This window comes from Salarias fasciatus (assembly GCF_902148845.1).
Source record: "Salarias fasciatus chromosome 7 unlocalized genomic scaffold, fSalaFa1.1 super_scaffold_4, whole genome shotgun sequence".
Lineage (NCBI taxonomy): Eukaryota > Metazoa > Chordata > Actinopteri > Blenniiformes > Blenniidae > Salarias > Salarias fasciatus.
This window is the reverse complement of record NW_021941229.1, coordinates 13850799-13876932: the sequence shown is the minus strand read 5'-3', so window position 1 is coordinate 13876932 and position 26134 is coordinate 13850799. Positions and strand designations below refer to the sequence as shown.

Here is a 26134-nt window from a genome sequence, read left to right as displayed (position 1 = left end):
TCACAGAAAACACAGTCAACGCAGAATTTCAAATGTGTTTGTTTATTGTGGTTTTAATTTATCCACCCTTTTTTTCCTTCTTCTTTTTTTAGCTTTGCCTTAGGATATTGAGGCACGTGTCTACTCACTGGCGCTCTCGGAATGTTTTGAAACGTGATGCCAGTCTTGATATTTCCGAGGCGGCCGTGAACGCAGCTGATCAGCCATCCTCCCGGCCCTCCTCCTCCTCCTCCTCCTCCTCCTCCTCCTCCCGGAGCTCCGCTATCTTTAGCCCCGCCGCGGATTAACAGTGCGCCGCCGCTCGCTGCTCATCCCTGTCCTCATCCCCCTCAACCTCAAGCTCCCTCGCGTTATTTATTTATTTATTTTTTTAACAAGCAGAAGCGCACGAGCGCCCCGGACATGGGGGAATGACAACGACACCCGCCGGTCCACCGTCCCCTGAGAAGACCCAAGGATGCCGCCGCCGCCGCTGCCCTCCAGCCCGCGGTCCGGACGCCTGCGCCGGGCCTCGGTACCGCCGCTGCTGGCGCTGCTGCCGCTGACCGCCGCGCTGCTGCTGAGTGTCGTCCCGGCCGGCAGCGGCTTCCCAGGTAAACAGCAGCAGCAGCACACAAAGCCGTCAAACCAGTCGACCCGGGAGCTCTTGTCCAGTGATCCCGGGTCTGTCTGCCACCTGGAGCTGCTTCTGATCCAGGAACAGACCTTTAAAGCCTCCGTGCAGCCTCTTAACGGGACACGTGTTTATTTATTCACTTTTTTAAATTGTAATTCCAGTGAGAGATTTTTAACCTTACTTGTATGGGACGTCCTGTGAGTTTAGGACCTTTAACAAGCGTGGGGAAAAAAATTGTAATCCAGAATTATTCATTTTTTCTGTTGAGATTACTCCTCTCGTGTTTTTGTTTTCGACAGCAAACATAATGCCTGAACTGAACTGACAACTAAAGTACGAATGTTGAATGAAGGCTCAAGTAATAATACTCTACTAAAAAAACTACCAAGAATTCTAGTTTAACACAAGCCCTTTCACAGAATTTGTCAGACGAATGATGAAATATATCATTACTCAGTGCATTTTAATGTCACAATAACATCATTTCCGGCAAAATAAAAATCTAGTTGAAAGCTTTAGATATTCATTCAGTTTGATGTCAAACTCGATAGTCTTCTGAAGTACAAATGTGTCAGATCTTGATATGAGTATTTGTCATGATTTACTGTCATCCCTGCTTAATTTGCGGAAGTATATCAGCTTTAAAGGACAGGAATGAATAAAAGTTACACATTACAAATGCATTTCCAGATATAAACTATATTGACTATAACTGACAGAAATAATCCAGGGTGGAAGTACTGGATTACTTACTGCATTCTGTTCAGTCATTAATGGATGGACTGGGTGTAAATTCACTCATATTTGACTCAAATGCAACTGGCACCTTATATTTTGCTTTTACTAATCATGAGTGGCTTCTTATTCTACTTACACCTACAATTTGCATTAAAGTCTAAACCTTTTCATCTGCATTTCTGTGTCCAGTAAAGAGAAAATTCCTGCTTTATGCCCATGTTTGTTCACAACTCACATTGCTATAATATTGTTTCTGTTTTGAACTTTATTGTTTGTCTAACTGCTTTAAAGGTAGTCATGTAATACTGTCACATTGAATCAGTTGCCTTCCATTGAAAATGTGAATTTATGTGTTTTAAAGTAGGTCAGATTTTAATTCTCTTTTATAAATATGCTTTGTGGTTTCGCTTCAGTATTTCCTTTGACACCAGCACTTTTAACTGTGATCTAGTTTGCTTTAAGCAATGTGACAGTAGCTGTGCTTGAGTACATTTTTTCAATAGACTTTAATTCAGGAAGAAAACCTTTGTGATTAAAAAAAAAATGGTAATTTATCCATTTGTCATTTGAACAATTGGTTCGACTGAAAACACTTGATTTTGCAGAGGTGTAGAATTTTAACTGCGATCTTTGTGGATGTGTGAGTCAGGTCTTTTTCGCAGTGATGGCTGCTGCTGATGTGTGCAGGAGAGATAATCTTCTCAGCTTTTAACAGAAAAAAAAAACCCTGTGGGAGAGCCACCAGCTGGACTCTCACATGTAATCTGTAGCTTTTATCTAAAGCACACCGCCCTCGCTGTGCTGCGCTCCACACTGACTGCATCGCTGGACATTTGGCTGAATTTTCTGGTGTTAATGATAAACGCATTACCCACAGTCAGTCATCCTCTGGGTCAGTTTGGAGCAGTTGTGGCTCAAGTGCATGTCAGCCAGCCTCGAGGTTGTTGCTATTATCTCATTCATGTACGGTTGGTTGTGTCTTTTGGGCAAGGCACTGGACCAAAGGTTGCTCCCCGTTGCAAGGTGAGCAGCGCCTCGCATTGCAGGTCGGTGTGATGAAGTGAAACAGTCTGGAGTGGTGAAACCAGCTGTGTCTGTTTTTGGAAAGCCGGTGAAGAAGTGTAATCGTGACGCTGCATGGTGCGTGGTTTCATTTCGCTCATACAGGATGGAAAGACTGACGCTGATGCGATTTGTTTTTCTCATATCTAAATAGAGAATTCTTAAAAAGTCACTCTTCTGTTCCAATCATATGTGACAGATTTCCTGAAAACAAACTTGTTCTTGTTCCTAACAAGTCTCTGAATCATTCAAGTCAAAACTTACACCAGCAAGAGCAAGACCTGGACTAGATTGAAATCCATTTCTGATCTAATGAATTATACGGGATTAGATTTCACATATAGCATTATACAGCTTTATTCGTAAGCTGTGCGGTGTGATGGGACTTGTTTTGTGTCCATTTCTAATGAACACAAAGTGAAGTCGATATGGTGAAGTATGAGCTACAATATGACACAACATAGACGACTGTTTATCTCCCAGAAGGCTTTGCATCTACATTGCTTGCTTAAATTGTTCCCTTGTTAATAAGAATCAATTTTTCATTAATTCAACTTAATACTGTGATGATTAAAGTTATTATTAGCGATTTACTCTCTCGCAATAACAAGGTGTGTGTGCTATAAGGGCGTATTTTCAGAGATGAACTTTGCAGCAGTTAAATGCAAAATTATATGTGTGTTTGGAAATTTTGCTTTGATTGAAAACTTCTCCACAAACCATTGCATTGTGGGACTGAATTGGATCAGAATGTAGGGTAAGTCAATCTGCACAGCAATATGAACACTTCGTTCAGTGTTGGTGGAAGTAGGACAAGCTGATCTCTCAATTATAAAAAAAAAAACAGCCAGATTGAAGAAAATTGGCAATTATTGGTCTCATATCACAACACAGCTTTGATATTTATAGTCAGGCTATTAAAAACTTCTACAAATACTTAAATAAAACACTGTACCTTAACTAATTAATTTCTGTATAATTAAATCTTTCATTAATGTTGCACTCCCTGTTAAAACTGATCAGGATTTTCTTATTTCAGATACTTAACAATATATTCTACTCTATTCTCGTCTCCTGTTTCACATGTTTCTTCTCAGAAATATGCTCGGTGCTCTCAGCAGTCAAGGGATCTGAGATGTTTTCTGCTCGGCACCTGCTACAGTGGAGTGCAGCTTGTTCATGCCACGGCGCGGCTGTGCGTGGCAGTATGTGGGCTATTGTTTGCGTATGTTGTGTTGGAATCACAAGACGTGTCAAGGTGACGCTCTCTTCTTCTCCTCACTCCAGTGTTAAGAGGCCTTTGCGTAATGCAGTTTTCACAGGGAAGCTTTGAGGAGAAAGATTTGCGAAATACATGGTTTGCCGTGGCGGTGGGAGACTGATCCAGGAGAGACTGACACATCCTCATCAGTAAATATGCCAGAAAGCTTTTACTGAACATCGAGTTCTTGGGATAGAAGTGATCCAAAATCCCCATTTAAATGATTGACTTCAAAAAACTGTCTCCTCTGCTGGCCACAACGCAGAAATAATTACATAAACGTGGAAAATGCGTTAAATAACTGGGCCCTGGTTTTGACACGTTGAACTTGGAGCACGCAACAAGTTTCACTCTGGAGTTCTCGCTGATTTAATTCTCAGTTTTCACCTGATCTTTGCTGCTCGGTGTTTTTACAGAAGCCTGACCGTTGTTGGGTCGTCTCGTTTGGATGCCGGTGTGATTGTTATTCAGGGGGGCCTCTGCCTCTGGCCTTTTCCTTCACCAGGATTAAGCTTTAACGATTCATATCTTCAGTGTCACACTTGATCTCCTCACACACTGCCACTTGGCTTTGTGTTTCCCAGCCTCTGTTTCCCATCCATCCAGCGGTGATGGCGGCAGTCATCTGTGTCACGGCGGCTATTAACAGCCGTGAAACGTCGGGCGTGTTCACTCGTGCCGCCACCAAGGGAGGGACATGGAAACCAGCAGATAACGACCAGGTTCACGTTATGACGCCTGTCTTTAATAGAATAGAGATTATTATAGCTGACAAATGAGCGCATACGCGAGAATGCTCGTCCTTACGTAATATGTGAGTTAATTTCCACGTAAAAGTGAAGCCCTTCGAATTTATTAGCATCAGGTTGGTCAGTCTGTGAACTGTGATTTGTCCAAACCTCTGAAAGGCCGTGATGGAAAATCACTGAATGTGTCGGAATGGAATGAGGAACACACACTCGCACAAACACACACACACTCGCACATAAAACCCTGACAAAGTACAGAGATAACATGTGTTAACAGTGAAGGGGGCAGCGAAATAGAATACTGCGATTTTTCATTGTAGCACGTGTGTATTCAGGTGGATGATGAAGGGAAAAAAAACAAGATGCATCAAAAATAGAATACTTTAATTGAACACCTGCCAGTTTTCATTCCTCCTCTGCTGCTCACACTGCGATTGGTGAGACAAAAGGAGCTGTAGATCATTTATCATTGTCAGACTCTGTGGAAACAAGTTCACTGTTGAGATGTTGAAATCATGAATTCGTCGATGAGTCTGAGGAATGTATCACATTTCGGATTTTCCAGTTTTTGCTCTTACGTTAAGATGCTTTTTTGGAATGCTTTGGTGGCATTACTGTTGAGAAAAAAAGTCATTCGAGGCATGGTGGGGGGGGTGTTGTTAGTTGGGGGGAAACCCCCTGGTTATTTGAGCTAATCGCTTTTTGTGGACTACTTAAGGAAAACGGTTAACAACAACCACTCATTTTGGTTTGGAATGGACCTGTTATGCAGCTCATGTGGTCTGTGAAGCGACGTTGCATTTCCCGTGCTTCTCATGTCTGAAAGGAAGAGTATCGCCACTCTTTGCATGGTCGGTAACCAGCAGTTAAGATCGATGAAATCATCAGGAAACACTCAGATATCATTGACTGGCATCTCAGACTGAACATCTTATAATAGACGGTGGTCAGCCACGGCTTTGCTGCTTCCACCCACTAACACCTCTTCTTTTTTCTCATCTCGTCGTCCTCTTTATTGGAGAGGACACTCTTGACCTCGGCAGGAAATGAGCACTTATTGGGAAAAACCCATACGCCAGTGAATCATGCCCCACTAACCTCGTCATGATCAACCGAGTTTTCTGTGTCAGGCAGTTTTTGCGTGTGCAGGTTTGCCACATCCTCGCCGAGATCTGGTGCACAGACATCATTGGGTACTGCTCACAATTGGAAATATGTTTCTTGGCATCACGGTCGGTTTTCTCAGAACAAACCTACAATAAATGCTTGTTTTCTGAAACCTAATTGTGAACCAGAACAGCAGGGCGATACTCCCAGAACCAGCTCTATGAGCGACTGCTCCAATAACCAGTCCAGCCAGAGGTCAGCTGATACGCTGACCAGAGAAAATAAAAACGAACAAAAGGCTGAAGCAGCTGCTTTTATTTGCCGTCTTCTGAACACGCCTCTGCGTAAATCCCTTTAACCTTTGTTCTGTTTGCGGCTCCGCTCCACTCCAGTAATATTCATCTCCTGTGTAATGGGTTCGACTCGTCTTTGTCTGACGTGACAGATGTTACTGCGGCACAAAAGACAAACGGTTGTCTGTGGGAGAGACGAGGCGTCACGGCGTCATACGAGTACAACGCCGAACCTTGTTCCACCTTCATTCCTTTGTGATTCGAGATGCTGTTAAGAAAGAAATTCTCAGACATTTTTGTGACTTTCTTCCGTCTCACTTTTTTTTTTTCCACCACCTGTAGATTTACTTCCTGCTCCTTACAGATGTGACTCTGTGAGTCTGAGAGAGAGAGAGAGAGAGAGAGCTTTAGTCCATGCGGGTCGAACAGGTGCTCAGCCATGCCCCATTTCACACACAAAGTCGTCGGAAACATTGCAGCAGATTGCTGCGGGAAAAAACAACGCCGGCGTTCTGAATCTGACAAGTCTTGACAGTTTCCTTGTATTCAGTAGTATCATTTTTGTTTGTTTTCTGAGAAGTGATGTAGCTGTGTCTATTCCTGTCAACTTATTCTAAATCCATATCACTAAATAAAACATGCAGTAGTTCTATTCAGTATTCACACTTCCTAAATTCTACAACCACAAGTGGCTGTAATGTATTTGCTGCTCACAGCTGAGGAACAACGAACTGAGATAATGTGTAATCTACTGAAAATTACAATTTAAAAGATAGTTGCTGAAAAAGAGAAATGACCGTTTATCTGAAAAAGTAACTTGAATGATCTCTCTCGTTTTGGGGTGGCTCAATCTTGGTGTTCACTTCACTGGTGTTTTTCAGAGTTAATCGTTTCCCGTGGCTTTCTCTACTATTGAATGTAAGATCAGGATATAAATCAATAATTTTTCTCTGCCGTAGTATTCCCCTGTGTCCACCGATGGAAGAGAAATATTGATCTCCACGAGTTTAACAGTCGGTAAGAAGACAAAGAGGTGATACAGTCATAATACAGCCACCAGAATCAATAAATCAATACAAAATGAAAAGGACAAACACTTAAAAATCAGAAAAGCACAAAAAAAAAATACAATGCAATGCAGCTGTCAGAAGAAAACTAATAAATCAGTCCCTTCAGGAGCCAAATGTCCAAAAAAACAGGTCTACACACGCACATTTTTCCTGTTTCAGAGACAGGAACTGTAGAGAATATTGAATATTTTGTCAGGAAATCCAGATGTGCAAATGAAATTGAGGCACATGCATGTAAACGGAACCATATGTGTGCATGTTGCACTGATTTTGGAGATTTCCCATGAGGATGGCTAATGTTCAACACTGGACTATGTTGGGGTGTGTTAACCCTCACACCCATTCCTGGGTGGTAACCCCTGATCTTTTCCCTCTGTCATATACAGTGAACGTATAATTAAATGCATTCTATGTATTCAACCATTGAGCTGAGTCAGCTGCTGCTTTGTGGTTAAATGCCTTTTTACAGAAACCACAGTGCTGAGATTTGAACCACTGCCCTCCCAGTCACAAACACCAGCAGGAATCTACAGACTCAATTCTGTATTTTCTGACTTTCACAAATAACAACAGCACAATTCAACCGGTTGTGTTTCAGTGTATTTTTTTTATTGAGTGACGTTATAAATACAATACCCGTCTGTGAGTTATGTAATGAAACTGATGACTGTAACAATCTTATGTTGTCTTGCCCAACGTATGTGATTAAGTCTCAGGCTGGTACAGTGGCATTCATTAGCAGGGCTGGTTCTAGGCGCAGCTTCCTAATCGTGGACCACAACAAACCGGTTTTTTAGCTTTCTTTGTTTTTTTTTTCTTTTTTCTTTTTGGATGTTTTTGGAATGATGCATAGTGGTCACACAAACATGATGGCACAAGCTCACTCGCACACCCGGTTCCATATTAAGTGAAGCGCACCGAAGCAGAGCTCTTTAGTGTTTCCACTTGATTTGGGGTGTTCGTCTTGCTTCCTGCCTTTTATCAGCAGGTCAGGAAGCGCACACAATGGGAATGTGTGACCCCCGCCAACCCTGCTCGACCCATTTCCTGCTTCCTGAAAAACACACATCTACATGAAGGAATAGCTACAGATAGGGTGGCATGTGTTATTCTCTCTTTGTAGAGCAACTTGAAGGAGCACAAGTGAGCAGTGACTTCAAACCGCACAGCTTCTCGCTGCGTGTGTGTCAGTCCATAAGTGTAGGTGTGAGCTGCCAGGCTTCTCGAGAGTTCCCTCTGTTTCATTCCTTCTTGGCAAAGCCGCTGCTGCAGCGCACACCTCCCGCTATAACAGCAGCAGCAGATGGTTAGCAAAGCCACGTTTCATTCCATCCAAGGACGACTTTCTGAATCCCCGAGTTACACAATGTTTTCTCACTCATCCCTTGTCTTTAGCCGTTACCAAACGGACTGACGCAACATCGGGAATGAGCTTATTTTCCACGTTTGCTTCCTGTTTCCATCTCCCCTCCGCGTTGTTTCGTCGGTGTCTTCTTCGTCTCCTTGATTGGACTCTCTAATTAGCGCCTGCACCGTGTGGGAGGCACGCTGATGCAAGGACACCTCTTGTGGCAACTTGACATTCGCGTGTTTGACTCCTTTGTTAAATATACTCACCGGTCACTTCATTACTCACCCTCGCTTTTCTTTTTTTCTTCAGCCTCATACTTTTATACTGAAGCAGCAGACGCAGTGGGTTTGTCTCTGGGTGTGTGTGTGTGTGTGTGTGTGTGTGCGTGTGGAGAATAATTATCTGCGTTCATGTGACTGCAATAGGTTTCACCACATTAACTTCCCAGATGATGAATAACAGATGCAAGTGGCGGTCAGAGGTGTTTGGATTCTAGCTGCATTGTAATAATCAGGACTGCAGAGATTTTTCAAAAATAGCACATGCTGCTTTCTCAGTTTTATAACAGCGATAAATTGCTTGTTCTTTCTTTTCTTTTCTTTTTTTTTTTTGTTAAATATGATTCATACGAATACTTTAGCACCGGATAACCAGCTTCAAATATATAATAACAGGAAATTTTTAGTCACATTCACACTGAATAAAATGCAAAGAAAAAAACTTCTGCTATAGAATAAAATTTTGCACCAGTGTTTTAATCCTCTCATGTTATAGTATAAATGACAGTGAATGTCTAGATTAACAGGACATGTGAATATGTCCATCCGTCCTCACTGAACGCCTCCACATTTACTGTGAGGAAGAGGAATAGCTATGAAAATGTTCGTCCTTGAAATACTCCTTGAAACATCCTGCTCTGGATCACATTGGTGTCTTGAGGTCTGCAGACACGTTGTTTGATTTGTTACGTCATCTGTTACATTTGCACCTGATATCTGGCTCAGAGGAGGCCCTGATCAAAGAGTTGTAACGAAGAATGAGCAGAGGGAGAATTTGATGAAAGGCATTGTGGGGAAGGTGAGAGGCGTTAAGAAATTCTGAAAACTGTGGATGTTTTTGCTGAATGTTGGGGAGGAAACCAGAAATTCTAAGTATGTTGAGGTTAGTTCACAGATTTCTGGGGTTGCTTTGAAGTTCAACCATATTTTTTTCATTTAATTCAAAAGTATCACATCATTTTCCTGCCTTGCACAGCCCCAGTGACATGAGGTGCATTTCCACAATTATTCCTCGACCTGTGTAGTGAGTTTAAACACCTACCAGGGATGATCTCAACTCACCTGATGACACGACACAAACTTAGTAACCAAACAAAGTAACATGAGCACAAACCAGCATTTCGTGTTGAATTTTTTTGGCTACAGCAAAGTCACAGCTTGAAGGAAATCGATAAGAAAAATCTAATGCTTGATGTCTATCATGACAGGAAGGCAGACTTGTCGCAGGTCAAATGACAGATCTCTGGAAAAAAAACCAAACAAACACAGACAACAATCATCTAATCTTGGGACTTGAACATGTTTCACACACATAAATGTGGGTTTATGTTTGAATAAGGCAGGCAATAAATGCCTCAATAATAAAGTTGTTCCTCCTCCGTGGGAACAGAAACAGACAGTTTTGCTCTAACTAGCAGCGCTCGTCAGGGAGTTTCCTATCTGCATGTTAGTTTTGTGATTCGTGGCACTTTGTTAAATATTTACTTTGCGTCTCACAGATGACAATTTATAAATCCTTCAGCATCAGCTGCTGATACTTCTGCAAAAAAGTGAAAAACTCCTGATTGTCTGCCCCTAGCTAACCATATGATGAGATTTGTAGGTATTGATATTGATATTCTGGTGTTTTCATTGTTCTTACAGTTGCTATTTTGTATTTTTTTCTATATATAATTTATCATTTTCAGTCGTTTTGAGAGAAGAAGGTTAGAACTATGTTAAGATCCAGGTTAAGAGAGATGCATTCTACTTAAGGGATGAATAATCGAGTTCAGGAGTCTGCTTTCAGCCACTCTATGAAATATAATGTAGCATAAAGATATTACAGCTTATGTAACTTTCTAATTATATAGCACTTGATGTTGCATTTATGACATTAAAAAAAAACTCCCATAAAAGCTGCTTAAGTATATTAACCTGTTAGGTTATTCCCTTCATACTGCAGAATGAATCCCTATTAAACAAAATCCAATTCAGTACCTGAATAGTTTTTTGGTTTTCTGCCATTTCGGGAACGCCGCCTGGAGTCATAACAGGGAGGTTAAAGAGCCGAACGCAGCTAAAGAGATACAAGTGGCAGGCGGGCCCTTCATTCCAGCTAATGATCGTTCAAAGGGATTTCTATGAACACTACGCATGTTTGACACAAACAACACAAAGCAAAGTTCTGACTTTACACGTGCGTCACCGGGCTGCCGAGTGCCTGGCATGTGGCCTGTTGTGTCACCCAGTGTGTCATCGTGTGTAGGTTGTACGATTCGCTTTGTTTGTTGTTTGTGCTACTAAACAGAGGCATTTTGGCTACGCGCAGTGACAGAGGTCCAGAACAGGACTGAGTAATATTTTTCTTACAACAGATGTATGGTAGATGTTTTTTTTTTTTTTGTTACAGTCTGCAAGTCACAGTCTGTTTTCTGCCCATTGTTACCAAACTGAAGCTAAATAAGTTGTTGAACAAATTGTTGAAATATGATCTGTTATGTTGAAGTAAAGATAAGATCTATACATTTTTCACAGTACCTAGACAGAAAGGATCAGCTGACCACATTTTTAGGTACACTTATATAATTTAGTATGATATGATAACGTTAAGACTTTATTTGTCCCACATTGGGAAATTCAGGAATCACATGGTTACAAAATATTAAAGAAAAACTTGAACTTTACGAATATTTAAAAGGAAAATGTACTACCCAGTGTTAAAAACATAATAAACAAACATGTGGTCAATTTTAAAAGCTCTGGTATTATTTCTGCTGGTCCAAAGTTATTAATGCTCAGATTTGTTCGGCATCAGTTGAACCTTTTGTTCATCTCTGACTATGTTGTCCAGGTAGGATCTGTTTTTGAGCCCATTATGTCCATTGTAGAAGTTGTTTGACTTCAGCTTCATAGTCCATTAACAGCCACGTATTGTCTACCTTTGAAAGGACTATTTATGATTGACTTGCTGTATTAGATCAGTGAATGTAACTCAGAGCCGACAGTCTTCTGCCCCTGTTTTCTCTGCCTTTACCTCAGCAGCCTTCCCTAAAAATCACATCTTCTGCTTACCTCCATCTGTATTCATCTGTTATTTTGCAATTCAAAGGAGCCTTTTTTTAACCTTTTTTTTTTTAAGTATTTAGAATACATTATATTATTATTATTCACAGCACATAGGTCTTTTTCATTTTGTCACCATGAATCCAGCCCTGACCTTTGATCCTTCAGAAACCCTGTCTCATCCCGCCTCACATTGCGTCCTGTCTGTTCCTGTCAGGATCATCACCTCCCCCCACCCTCGCCCCCCCCCCCCCCCCCCCGCGGTGCTCTTCACCTTTAGCCGGCCCACCAAGCGGCACTGCCGGCTTCATTATCCGCTCCGACGCCCCACCTGCCCCCTGCCGCCAGACGCACCTGCTGTGGCAGCGTGACCCACTACCCTCGCCGTGTGCGTTACCCAAGCTGTGCCTGTCTGTGTGTCTGTGTGTTTGCGTAGGTGCGTTATTCAGCTCTGTCCTAAATCAGGTCAGGTGATTATCTAACCTGATTGTGGAAGAGCCGCAGTCGATCTCTCTTTACTTTGGTTCAGCATGATTTGGGCAAGGTGGGGCTGACAGCGGGCAAAATGTAAAAGATGACTCAAAATGTGCTTTTCATAACGCCTGTATTTAAAAAAAATCAGTCCCTTTTCTAAACTCTGACGTGAGCCGCCTGAGCGTCGGCTTCGCTTCTCAATAGAGGCACATCTATTAACTGTGGCGTCCCACTTATTCAAGGTGAAATGCATCTTATTCCTCTCTTATCGTTGTCCTTCGCTCAGCATAAAGAGTGACATTTAACTGCCTCATTTAAAAGATTCCTTACTGCACCACGTCAGCGTGATTTGAAATTGATGAATCTCTCCCTCTCTCCCTCTTTCTCTCACAGCTCACAATAGATGCCATGAAGACTGTGCCAAACAGAGTCGCCAAAACTGTCCGCCTGGCTCTTCGTACTGTGGTTCCTGCTTCCGCCTCTTCGAGGAGAACGAGCAAGGACGCTGCGTGCTGAAGAGCCGCCACAAACACGGTACGAATGAAAACAGAAGGCCGCAGTACACACACAAACAACTGCACTCACAGGCTTTGCATTTCTTTCTTTTTATAAATTCAGCTTGCTTCCCAAGGACCAGGCATTAATCTTGATTTGTCAGATGAGACGTATGGCGCCGGGCTCAGATAGAAGCTGATTTCCCGACACAGAAGCACACAGTACCACAATCTGTGTAGAAACCAGTGTAGTAATAGTATAGTAATCACATTTAACTTTAAACCAATGCTTGTAACATTAAAACTCTGGCTCAGTTCATTACTTTAAGACTTAATTAAAATAGATGAAGACAGACTAGCAGAGGCCTCCTTCCCAGGAATCTCCGTCACGCAGTCTAGTCCCTTTAACGCAGCCAGTTGAAGCTGATTCCACCTGGCTGGGGGCGAAAATGAGGAGTTGTTGTTCTTTCTCTGAGGCAGCATCACAAGTAGAAGAAACGTCCAAACTGTGTTTTTGCTGAAATTCAAATGGCACAGCAGGACCAAAGACGTGGACTTCATGGCTGTCTTTGAGCCTTTTTGGCCTGGTTTTCTCATTAATTTCAGCTTTGTTGGGCCCATTTCCATTAAATGAACAAGTGACAAGTGTGATTTTTAAGACTCTTTTCCTGCTTCTGTCCAACAGTCGATCAGAGTCCCTCTGCATAGTTTGCAGCATCCAGTTTTTAGACCAGGTCTATTGAAAGAAAGTTTCTTCTCTATGTATTTTGCTTTTAAAATAAAGACACAATAATATTCCGGTTAGTTGCTGCTGTCAAGCTCTTGTTCCGTCCTTGTCGCATCCTTGAAAGTTGTTGCTACTTTTCTCTCTGTGTTTAAACAAAGCAGTTGCTGCATACTTTTGGTTACACAATCTGCAGAGAGTTCACACAAAGTTAGTTCATTTGATTTGAATTTTCTCTGCAAAATCCAGAAGCCATCCAGTTATAGTCTTGTTTTTCTTTGTGTGAGGCTATCTTTGATCATGCCCTACCTTTAACATTCTTTTTCTTTTTTTTTTTTTTTTTTTTTTACCTGGTTTCAGTACACATGCATTTACGGCACAGAGAATCATGGGAGTGAGTTTCAGCCTTGTCGACGCCGTGAACCCTCCACTAGCAAACAGACTGATTGTTCCGCTGTGCACAAGGTTTTTACTCTCCTGCTTGTGTCTATATGTATATATCTAGTTAAAGACAGAAAGCTTCACTGTAAAATCACTCAGCGGGGATTTGACATCTTTACTTGACTTCAGGGGGCTTTATCGCGGTTATCTCGGCAGAATATTTGTCCAGGGCGATTTTTCATGGTTCAGTTGCGATTTGCCCTGTAGTTTATGCATTCTTTCTTGGAATGAATTTGCCTGCTGAGGGGGTTAAAGTTGATCTCCCCTTTATTAGTTATTAATGCTTCTTCACCAGCAGGCCAGACAAAAAACATAAATGCCATTTAAAATCCAAATTCGGCAAGGTGTGTGTTCATGTGGCTCATACAGTGAAACGCCAAGAATTATCTTCATACTCACGTCACTTGTGCCACCTTTGTAGGATTTTTTTTTTCTTTGTCATGTTGAGAAAACGTCGACTCTCATTTAACCCTCCTCCTCTGAGCTTTGTCATAAATGGCCCCTTGTGGCTGAAAATGACTCCGACCACCGTGATCATAATGTAGAGGCAGGGTGAAGGATGAATGAATAAACTATGCTCGCATATAGTCGTTCTATAAAGCGTAATCGCTCGGATACAGTGAGCACTTCAGCACCTTAAAGTGGATCTATAGGGGCTCTTTTTAATACCCCGCTGACATGAAGCCGTAATAGTAGCTGTTCTTTAAACACCGCTGCGGTAATGAGTTCTGGAGTGGCTGCACGGCCTTCACCGGTGATTCAAACGCAGCGGGAGGATGAAAACGTGTCTCTCCTGGGATCTTTATCTCCTAATGTCCCCATTGTTCTGTTTGTAATATTTAAAAGACAGGATGGGTCATCTTCGTGCTGCTCGATGCTGCCAAAGGTGGAAAATGTGTCTTCAGTGAAACTCAGTATTATCTCTTTAACTCACTGCAACCTGAGGCAGTACTTGGGTTTATTGCTTTTATTATTCTCTGCCACTTCCATGCAGTTCTTCCTTTAGCTCTGGGTGCGATATTGTTCTTCCTCGGATTCCTCTGCCGGTCATTAAGATGTGATCGATAATGATTGTAGATTGTGTGACACAGTAACATGATATAAAGTACGTTCCTCATGTCATATTCAGCTTCACAGGGAGGATTGTTCATGTGCCTCTGCTCTAAGTCTCACTGTGTTTCAAGAAGCATTATTTTGCTCTTTTTTTTTAAATTCAAAACATACCAAACAATACATGGTCCTTGTTTCCCCACAGGTGTGAATGTCAGTGCAGGCTAATGCCTTTCTTTTTAATGCCTCTGACTCTGACGGACCGCTGACCTTTCCGGGGATGAGCTCCAGTGTGGCCCTGAGCATTATAGCGAGTGGATAAATAGAGGGGCTTTTCCTCTGTTGGGTTGAAATGGTGTCTTGATGCAAACACATCACTGCTTGACCAGAGTGGAATAAAATTTCGCGAGTTCCCGGACTGTGTTTGGTAACCTAAAAAAACAAGATTAAAAAGACAGAAAAGCTGCTTCTCACGCAGCATGTTTTCATGCTGTCAAACTCTTTTTTTCTTACTTTTCTTCTGATATTAATAACTTGATTTCACATTCATTTTGGGTTTTTTTTTTTTTTTTGGTCTCTTGGTTCTTTTCTCCCACAGTCTTATGGTCTTTGCTCTCTCCTCCATATCTCTCCCAACCCCCCTTTTTTTTTAAATCCTCCGATGCCCCTGCTGAGTTTGAAACACACACACACACACACACACACACACACACACCGCCCCCGCGCTGGCGGCCTTAATCATTGGGATGACATGCATCTCCCCCCCTCTTTCTGTCGCCCTTCATCTCCATCACTGAATCTAATATCAGTCAATGAAAGAGCGAAGCTGTGAAAATAAATCTTATTTCTCTGATTTCCGTGACATTGCGCCGCTGGCCGTGTTTCAACAGCGTCCCGCAGAATTGGGAGAGAAAATGAAACCTCTCTCCTCGGCTCGAACGCGAACGCGTCTGTGTGCGTCTGCGTCTGTTGCTCTGCACATGTGGAACTCCGCAGGATTAATAATTTAGATGGCGTTGCGGCAGGCGAGGATCCAGTGCGAACTTGGCTCAAATTATTGGCGGCAGCAAAGTAAACGTGAGAGGGAAGATGCTCGTCGGGAATGTTTGGTAGAGGAAGGTCACATCCTGCAGAAGAAGGGAGGATTTGTTGCAGGATGATACAGTCTGTTCGGGGTTTTTTTTTTCATGTTGCAGAGTGATGTTTCTGCATGCGCACGTGTATGTGGTGTTATAAATCCGGTCCGCCGTAGGTCCCTAAGCTCCCCGGAGTGGTTATATAAACACTGGAAACATACCGGAGCATGGGAATCCACATGAGGGATGGATTCAGTCTCATTTTCACACATTATAGACTCAAACCTGCGTGAGCTGATGAATGTATGAAAATGTCAGTCATTTGTTCAGTCAATACCCAGCATGCAATTTGTCAGGGACGGCACGTGTCTCTTCATGCATTCAAATAAATCAACTGTAGTCCAACTGTTGTGGTAGTTTGGAACTGGAACCCTCTGAAGCAACTTGTTGCCAAAATAACTAAAGTAGCTGCATCTTTCTGCTGCGTATTTTTAGTCAGTTGTTTGTTCAGCCTTTATGCTCCGCTGTCGGACGATCACAGTCGATGCACTGAGGCAAACAGCCTGAACATGTATTATTATATGTGTGCACATGCATGAAGGAAATGTGCAATTCAGCTCAGTGGCCTGGATTCATTTTATCTCTGCCCTAAAGATGACAATGATGCTTTCTAGTTGATGAAGGACTTCATCCTCATTTTGTGATATTCATGGATCAAGCCTCTACCTCCACTGCCTGCCTACAGCAGTTCACAGCAAATGCAGACACTGCCAGCACAGTGCATAGTCCGGTCTTGTTGCTCAGCGAACCAAATATCAGTCTGGATTTACTATGGAGTTTATAAACCTTTAACGTAATATGAATCGTAGTTATATATATTTATGAATACAGTTCTGGCCTCACTCACTGGTAGCATTTTATTCTAGAAATTGTTTGACAACAGCAATAATATTCCATTTAACTGCTTCCTTTTACCAGAGTCACTCAACAGGTTATTGCAGTTTCCTCTTTGGACGACTTTCCTACTGCAAGCAGCGTGACTATAGTTTTTCTTTTCTTTAAAACATGTTTTTCGACTTGCTTTTCACACTACCAAAATGTTTTGGTCTGATATTATGAGGTGACTTGATAATCTTCTTCTAAGATAGTCAAATAGTTTTTTTTTCTCTCCTTAAATATGATAAAAATTTATACAATATAAAACCAAGTATTTATATCACACACACCCTGAACAAAAAAGGCACTGTTCTTTAGTTAAAAGAATCCAATGCAAAACAGTACAACAAAAATTAAAATGATTAAATTTCACCACTGAATACATGGAAACCAAATTTATTCACACCGAAATGTAAGCACGAGCTCATATTTACTGCATTTATTTACCCTGCACCTTCTTTCATGGTTTGATTTCCAGGTTTACTGGTTTTCTGCGTCTTGTGTCTAAGATGTTCCAGTGTCGGGCGTGTGCAGCGCAGCGTGGATGAGTCCACACAGTAAAGGGGAAGAACGGCGACTCGTGCTCGTCCTGTAATTAGAGCCTGCATGTATTTGACATGGAGGTGTGCACTGCCGTCAGTAAACACCCAGTATTTCCTTAAAGGCATGTTCTCAGATTAGAAGCAGCACAAACAAGACGACTCCTTACGCAGTCACGTTATTTATGCACTAAAAGCCAGGCACATCTAAAGATGTGGGTTTTTTTTTTCTTTAATATACATATATCTGTGTTTTACTGCTTTTGTAGTTTTCCCTGCTGCTCTTTCTCATGCATATAAGTCTGTTTGTCTTCTCTCCGAAGGCACACATGCGTACATATGCATCACACATGGAAACAACAGAACGGGGACAGCTGTTGAAGCAACGTGCAAACCTGATCAAATATCCTGCGGCAGTTTACTTTGGTTACATGATGCATGGAAAACTTCACCTTCTTCACCGTCGTGGTGAAGAAGGAGCTGAGCCGAAAGGCGAAGCTCTCGATTTACCGGTCAATCTACGTTCCCACCCTCACCTATGGTCATGAGCTTTGGGTCATGACCGAAAGGACAAGATCCCGGATACAAGCGGCCGAAATGAGCTTCCTCCGTAGGGTGGCTGGGCGCTCCCTTAGAGATAGGGTGAGGAGCTCAGTCACCAGGGAGGAGCTCGGAGTAGAGCCGCTACTCCTCCACATCGAGAGGAACCAGCTGAGGTGGCTCGGACATCTGTTTAGGATGCCTCCTGGACGCCTCCCTAGGGAGGTGTTCCGGGCATGTCCCACTGGGAGGAGACCCCGGGGAAGACCCAGGACACGCTGGAGAGACTATGTCTCTCGGCTGGCCTGGGAACGCCTCGGGATCCTCCCAGAGGAGCTGGAGGAAGTGTCTGGGGACAGGGAAGTCTGGGCATCCCTGCTGAGACTGCTGCCCCCGCGACCCGGCCCCGGATAAGCGGTAGAAAATGGATGGATGGATGGATGCATGGAAAACACACAAACGGAGGATCAAACTCCCCCTGCGCTGTGAAAACTAATCAAACTGCCCCTGTTCAAGACTATTTTCTAGAATGCACAGCTGAGCTGTTAAAAAATATCCAAGTGATCTTTGGAGAGAAGAGATTTTTGTCACAATCATTACCTGATGTGAACAGCTGAATTTTTAAATTCAAGATTTACAAAAAAAAAGATCAAATAAAGGCCAAAAAAGATGCTTAAGTTGATTCAAAGTGAATTTTTTCTTTACAGAGGCTTTCTTTTATTCATTATGTCCTCAGTGGGCATGTAGAGGCATGTAGAATGAGCAACAGTGACAAAAACAAGTAACAAGCTGCACAAATATAGCAAAGAAGAAATGATGAAGGGGGGAAAAAAATAAAAATAAATGAGGCTGAAATCATCTTGATATCAGAACCGTAAGCATTAACAGTCATTGTGCATGATACTGATGCACTGACAAGTTAGAACATCAGAGTGAGAATTTACTATGAGAGGCAAATTAGAAACGAAGCAGGTGAATTTGAGAAGACGAAGATGAATGTGTGCAAAATGTGACCGTGACCCACACTGTTCAGTTCACCTACTAATTCCAGCTGTGCCAGAGTGGAAGAGGCTAACGCTGAGAACTACTGGAGACCATTCAGTTCTGTTTTATTACAGCTTCTCAGACCTTTATTGCTTCTTCTTTTTTTTTTTTTTTTTCCCCCCCTGTCAGTGTGCATGTTCGCTCTCTAACCCAGCAGATGAACAGACAGGTGGGGATGTTTATTGGGCTTGAATATTGCAGCTCGGATTTCATGTACTGGCTCAAAGCCGCGCTCTCAGCTGTGACTTTCTTTACAGCAGCTGGGCGGGTGACTCACCCCTTCAGTTATAAGGTAACTAACCTGAGAAATAAATTGGCCGGATGGCATTTGTGCGGCTCTCCCTCGCTTCTCTGACAAATGCCTTGTAAAATGGATACAAGTTTCTGGGTTTTGTGGTGACCTTTCTAGTTCTTTCAGTCAAAGCTGAGTGTCTTGAAGACATTTTCCTCCAAATAGTGGAAGGAAGAAAAAAAAATTGCCGCATCCTGCAGTTCAGATTTGGAAGTGTCCACTAGATGGCAGCAAATAGTCATTTTCTGGGAATCAAGCAATCAGCTCTTGAGGCAGTGACTGTAGATTGGTAGATTCACACTTTGTTTGTTTATATGTTTATATCAAGTCTTCAATCGATAGCTGAGTATTCAAATTACTTAAAAATGATCAATCCTTGTCATTTCAGATGGCTGCACAGAATAAATGTCTAAATGACTAAATGCTTTTTCACTTATTCACACTCATCATTCAGTCATTCAGGCAAGCATTATCAGTTATCTGCAAATTCATGTTTCTGTACTCAGAGAAAATCCACACATGCAAAGGGAGAACATGCAAACTCAACATAGAAAGAGCCCCTGAAGCCCAGGCCACAGCCAGGAGGTTCCTGTTTTCTGAGAGTGTTAACACCACTGTGCTTCCAGCATCTCTCATTTAAAGGAGGCCTTCAAATGTCTGCACAATTACCAAACATAGTTTAGAGATTTGTTTTTATTGATCAAATATGTCCTCAATGTTAGCAGAAATATACTTCAGCCCTGTTTAGATAAAGATATAGTCCACAAACTTAGGATTTATTCTATGTTTTGCATGCTTTTACGTTTGTTTTAATCTTTTATTCTAAATTTAGCTGTAAATTTTCAGATGCACAAAACCTCAACGTGTTTTTGAAGGAAGTTTTACTTTATTGAAAATGTCTTAGTGCCGCTCTGTTGTTTTTGGACTAAAACAGGCCACTTGGTTTTGAAAAAACAAAAAGTGACTCAGGTCAGGTGAAGTGATCTGGATTAGATTTTATTTTCAGCTTGAAGGGAGGGGAGGAAGTGTGTGTTTGTGTGTGTACGCGTGTGCTCTGGGGGAGGAAGAGCCGCTGAATGGTTTTTAAGTGGGAAAAGAAAACAGCACAGATGTGTGTTACCCTCAGTCCCCGTTGAGATGTTTAGTGTTTGTTTGTTTGTACCCAGCTGCCCCCTGGGTGCGCTCAGGAGGTTATAGGTCATTATCAAGCCAGTGACAAGACTCCGTTATACGAGGAGAGGTGAGTGTGCTTAGCGAGCCAATGTCGCCACTTTTTTTTTTGTTTTTTGTTTTTTTCGCGGCGACGTACATTTTGAGTGAATTGCTCTTTTCAACGATTTGCAGTAAAGGTGCACTTTTGATTGTACCAATAAATCTCCCGCGTCTTCTGTCTGACCGGCACGCAGGCACAGTTGGCGCTCTCAGCCACCTGCAAAGTACAGATGGCGCGTCCCGCCTCCGCAGACACCTGCTATGGAGTGCACTAAATGGCCATTAGTTGGAGGGGGGCAACAGGAAAAAAAAACAAAGCAGTCAGTGAAAGTGCTGGCATGTCATATCATACAGATTAGCTGGGCCAGATGGCCGTCCTTCTGGAGCGTCGAGGGACACTGTAATCATTAATGTAATGTAGGTACACCAACGCTTTTCTTTAGGTTCACTGCTCTTTTTCTGAAAATTATGAATCTAATCTACAAAAACGGATCATCCTGATGTTTGATATATAGCAGAGAGACTTTACAGAGGGAAATAACGGTGTGATGACCTCCATTAGGTCTATTGTGATCCTAGTGTCTGAAGCCCAGTGAGGATGAGGTCCGGCTGATTGCTCCTGCCCCCCCGCCCCTGCAGAGCTTCCTCTCGCCGGCCACACACACACTGCCAGCCCCGGTTGCCCCGGAGACCTCGGCCTCCTGCGGCAATGTGGCTCTCTTGTCTGGACTGAAGTGTTGTTAACACCAGTTTAGCATTGTCTCCTTTCTTTATCAGTCCTCCAAACAAACAACGTGCGCGGGCACACTCCCCGAGGAAGGAGCCCGAAAACACATGTGGCTTCGTGTACGCCTGCCAAAAGCATATGCACACACTCTCTGTCTCTCCTCCTATCTGGCTCTTTTCACACAACATAACATATATGCTTGTCATACTTCTGTTTGTCTTGTTAAAGTTGGTTTAATGTTATTTTATTGTGTCTGTCCCGTAGGAAAAGTCGTATCTTACACCGACCTGGAAGGAGAAATCGATTTCCTTCACTCCTACATTGAAAACCAACAGAAGTCGATAACGAACGCCCCCAAAAAGGAGTTCAAACATCCTCCTGGTAAGAAATAAAGTGTACTGTGGTTGAGAATAAGCATGTCAACTCTTTGAAATATGACGGTTCTCTGCTCGACGTTCACGGTTCTCTTTGGCTCTTTACCAACACGGCGTCCTCAAGTTCTGCCAAACAGCATTAAACAATGCTCTGATCATGCAGAAATTATGTTGAGGCATTAAATAAAACTGGACAACAGTAGCTACATGTATGTATGAAGCAATTCATAATGCTCCAAATGCACCAACTGAAGGAATTATCCAATATAAAAATCAATGTAAAATCACTGCCAAACACACAAAGATACCCCGCAGATCCTGACAATATAAAGGGACATCGTTTTCAAATGCGCTTGATTTCGAAGGGTCAAAAAAAGTTCAGCCCTGAATTTGATAACAGGCTGAACTTCCTCTTTTCACAAAAACATCAACCGACCGCAGATGAGATCAGCACAGTGATCAAATCACACAGCAGCATCATGCAGAGCTCTCTGCAAAGGGTTTCAGTCATGTGACACCAGCAGGAAGGCATTTGATCTTAATCTAGAAGAAGCAAAAAAAAAAAAAAATACTCCCAGTTTATTAAGAACTAACTTGATTGTGAAGAGAAACTAGGGCTGCTGGGAATACAGAACTGAATGTAGTGAAGAGTGTTTGGGTTTACTGGAAGAGACAGAAGCCTCTGAGGCTGACAGAGGAGATTAATTCTCTGAATACTTTTGAAACCGCCTCCAACACTGTTTCAAAGTCTGTTCTTAAAGTCTGTTCTTATTCTTCTTGCATTGACTTTTAATCCCGTCGACATATGTGTTCTCTGTTCCGCTCAGCCGCCATCAATCTCCAAGCTAGTGTTGGAAACAGGAGGACGGACGACTCCAGACATTCCCAGAGGACCCAGGACAGAGTCTCCAATGGATCCGCCACCGCAGCCCCTCGACCTGCTGCCTCCGGGCCCCCGAACGCCCCCACCCCCCAACCCAGGGCCACCGGCCGGACGGGCCCCATTGCCGCGCCAGCACCCAGCAGCAACGACAGCATCATTGTCAGTGAGTACGCTTTGAGTGTGTGTCCCTGTTTGAAGAGTTTCTCGATGAGGGTGTTACCACCTCTCTTATCAGGTACTTTGATGTCTAACGACCGCAGATTGTATCACTTCTCTTCTTAAATCTCCTAATCAGTCTGAGACCTACAGGAGCTCACCCTGAGCAAATCAGACCAAATTTGATTAAACGTTGACGGCGGTGCTGAGTGTCTGACGGTACTCTGTTTTGTCTTTTCTGTCCATCTGCAGTTGTGATCTCGTTGTGTGTGGTGGTCGGCTCCGTGGCCGTCATTATGGCTACGGTCTGTATCGTCAAGTAAGTATAGAAAGAATAGAAAGAGAAGATCAATGTGAGACGGAAAAAAAAAAAAAAAAAAATCAAGCCACTTTTTTTTCATTCCATTAAATTCATTTAATCCCCGAAAAATAAAAAAATAGTTTTATCCTATTTCCAATGGGCTATTTATGTATGGTTATTTTCACTTCTTTAAAACTTCCCCTAATATCTCTGACACAAGCAAAAAATAGATCTGAGCTACTTTCATCAGTTTGTCACATATTCCTTCACCCCTGTTCAGTACGTCACTGAATGCATTTCGCTATCATCAGAAACCGTCCCGTCACTCTCAGCTTTTCTATGCTCTCATTGTCTTGTGATACCAGGAAACTGGGCTGATGGTAAATAAACAGCCTCCGAATGAGCTGGTCCTGATTTGGTATTACTGATGCAAATCTCATGACTTCAAAAAGAAATTTACATTGACCCCCGTCGCTTTTCTCAGTTCACTTAAGTTATTGTTTAATTCTTCTGCTTTCAGTTTGAGCTCATAGGAGCCAATAGTCACTGTAACTAAAACAAATCAAAGTGACATCTAAAAAAGCCAAAGTTATCATATTATTCCCCTGTCACAGTTATCTGCCCACATTTTCTCTGCTAACCTCAGTATTGAAATGTATTTGTGTTACCAAATATCCATATTCCATAGTTCATTTTCCCTCCATCTGAGCAGTATTGATCTGTGATCTGCTGGAAGATAATCATGTGTTGTTAATCAATCAATCATCTGTTGGCTTTTTGCCTTGTTACGATTGTATCTGATTTTTGCAACACATTCAAATGAAGTTAATTGGATTAATGGTTGGCTTTGTGAAAGGAGTGAAGGGGGGGGGCATGTGGGTTCAGCGCATTAGCTGCACTGCATGGTGGGAAAAGTGAAAGTTGCAGCAGCTTAGCAGACAGGGTGGAAAAATGAGAATTTTGTGCAGTTTGTTTAATATATGCTTAGAATTTTAAACTAAATGTTCCTTTTTTGACGTGGATTTTAAGCAGAAATCAGTTCTTGGTTTATTTTCTCTCTAACAGTTGAGGTAGGATCTGGGAGCTTGTGTGACTGTGATGTAGCCTCGGGCGTTTGCAATGCGGCGCAGACTGATTCTGGTGCTGTCCTCCACAGGATGCAGAGAAATTCCCGTCTTGCTGAGAAGGTGGATTACCCCGCTTTTAGAGGGACAGACGCTCCTGCTCCCACAGCCAACGGCGCTTCGGTGAGCGCCGGTTTCTCTCTGCTGACGTTGCAGCGCCTGTCTTCTTCCCTGTAGCAGAGCACAAGATGCCGCTCCGTGCCCCGGGCACCCCGGCTTCTGCTTTCAAATGAAGTCCTCTACTCTTCTGCTCTTTCCTCAGATGGGAGATAAGACTCTGGCACAGAGTGCTCAAATGTATCACTATCAGCATCAGAAACAGCAGATGATCTCAATGGGGAAGTGAGTATTTACTCAGCTCTCTCAGCGCCTTCCTCCTCCCAGTGTGTCCGTCCTCGGACCTCACCCCCCACGTCTGTTCTTCCTCTTCAGTCACAAGCCTGAACAGAAAGTCCCCGACACCGACGTCACATCAGATGAAGAAGAAGTGGGAGGGGACTTCACGGTGTACGAATGCCCCGGACTCGCACCGGTGGGACACGCACTCGCACATGGGAGCACTGAATCATTTCTGATGTTTGTTTTGTGACTGATGATCCGTTTTCCCTTCGCAGACTGGAGAGATGGAGGTGAAGAACCCACTGTTTGATGACTCAACCTTACAATATCAGGGGAATCAAAAGTGAATGCTGAACACTTCACACACACACGCAAGCCATTTATCTGGAGAAAAAAAAAATCTCATTGCATGCTAAGAAATGAGGGATTTTGTCAGAGGATGAGCTGATGAAAATGACGATTCTCTCATCTGCCCTTTACCTACATCTGCCCCAGTATGACTTTTAATACTTGTGATGTATAACAGGTTACTTGTTAATTTATTTCTGTCTTTTAATGTACGATTTTTAGTCCTGCTAGCTTGCTAGATTTTGTCCTTTATAGCTGTTGTCCCGTTCAGACTCCGCGTTTCACTTCTCTTTCTTACTTTTCCTACATTTCTGCAGCTGTTTCCAAAGAATGTGATACAATCTGCCACACAGGTACATTTACGTAAGGTCAAGCAAATAAAAGGTTCCCTTCCTTGTTTTGTCATGCAAGACGAGTTTCAAAATCACATTCCTCAGATCCCCAGAAACTATTTTAAGTATTCACCTCCAGTTACCTCTGTTCCCGAACACACCACAAGGTTAAGCATTGAAAATGTTATCGCTGCTGTTGCTGATTTCATTTTTTTTTTCTCCCCTCGAATCACATATAAGCTAAACAAGAAGATTAAAGATTATTGAATGTAGATATCTTTATTATTGATGGGAATGAAGCGTTTGGTGGTGTCTGTTGCATGGTTTGACTGTCCCGTGTTTGAATCATGGCAATGCTTGGATGAATTATCCTGCCTCCTGTGTGTATGCATCTTATTGCTGCAGTAGCAGTGTACAGCAAAAAAAAAAAAAAAAGTAACCTCTGAGCACTCGGAGCGAGATCTTTAGAGAGGAGTTCTACTGGCGGATGTGCAGGTGGTGAATCCCACTATCATGTAATGTCTCTCTCTTTCTCTCTCTCTCTTCTCGGCCCTCTTCTCCATCCCAAGTTAATGTTGTGCTGCAACATGTACATACAAAGAGTGACTGCGTTCACTTTTTATAGATATTTGTACATGCAGACTGAGGATTGGAATTAAAAAGATTTTTACCAGATGAAAAAAAAAAGTTTTGGTGGTTTTTCTTTTGTTGTTATTATTGTTTATTTCCATCGGAAAACAAATTGCTCAGTGCAAAAATGTTGGGAAGAATAGAATTCAGAGTGGGGAGTTTCTAATCATTCATAAATGGAGGAATATGTCTTTTAATGGTGAGATGAAGGAGTTTTTCACATTTCAAAATCTGGAACAATATATCTGTGAGCCACAGTAAGAGCAGAAGTGTCAAACATTTGCCCCTCCAAATGGTTAAATGTGGCCTGGAGGAAGTTGTTCTTTTGATTGTTTTATTTTTATTTTTTTCCCTGTTGCACCCATAACAAAACACAGAGAGCCAGAACTGAACAGAGGACGATAGCATTTCTAGTGAGCAAGAGATCAGTGATGCACAGGTGTCAAAAAGCTATCTTATGTCTAGTCAGGTAGCCTTAGCATCAAAGCCGAATGCGAGCAGATAGTTTCATATTTCTCAGATTTGGGA

The 26134-nt window shown here is 42.5% G+C and overlaps 1 protein-coding gene across 1 annotated transcript; it reads left to right on the top strand.

Annotated features, from left to right (window-relative positions):
• The first annotated feature begins 262 nt into the window (after nt 1-262).
• Nucleotides 263-25454, top strand: npdc1a (neural proliferation, differentiation and control, 1a). Its single transcript, XM_030084642.1, has 9 exons — nt 263-593; nt 12438-12578; nt 21384-21500; nt 22321-22539; nt 22785-22851; nt 23990-24080; nt 24220-24299; nt 24390-24489; nt 24572-25454. Exons 1-9 carry the CDS (start codon nt 458-460, stop codon nt 24641-24643), a joined length of 1023 nt encoding a protein of 340 aa, XP_029940502.1. The 5' UTR covers nt 263-457; the 3' UTR covers nt 24644-25454.
• The last annotated feature ends 680 nt before the right edge of the window (nt 25455-26134 follow it).

What these genes read in the sequence shown, in the direction of transcription:
- npdc1a (XM_030084642.1), top strand. Translation starts at nt 458, where the DNA reads ATGCCGCCGCCGCCGCTGCCCTCCAGCCCGCGGTCCGGACGCCTGCGC. An exon ending in GGAGTTCAAACATCCTCCTG is followed by an intron (nt 21,501 to 22,320) that starts GTAAGAAATAAA and finishes TGTTCCGCTCAG; the next exon opens with CCGCCATCAATCTCCAAGCT. An exon ending in CCACAGCCAACGGCGCTTCG is followed by an intron (nt 24,081 to 24,219) that starts GTGAGCGCCGGT and finishes CTCTTTCCTCAG; the next exon opens with ATGGGAGATAAGACTCTGGC.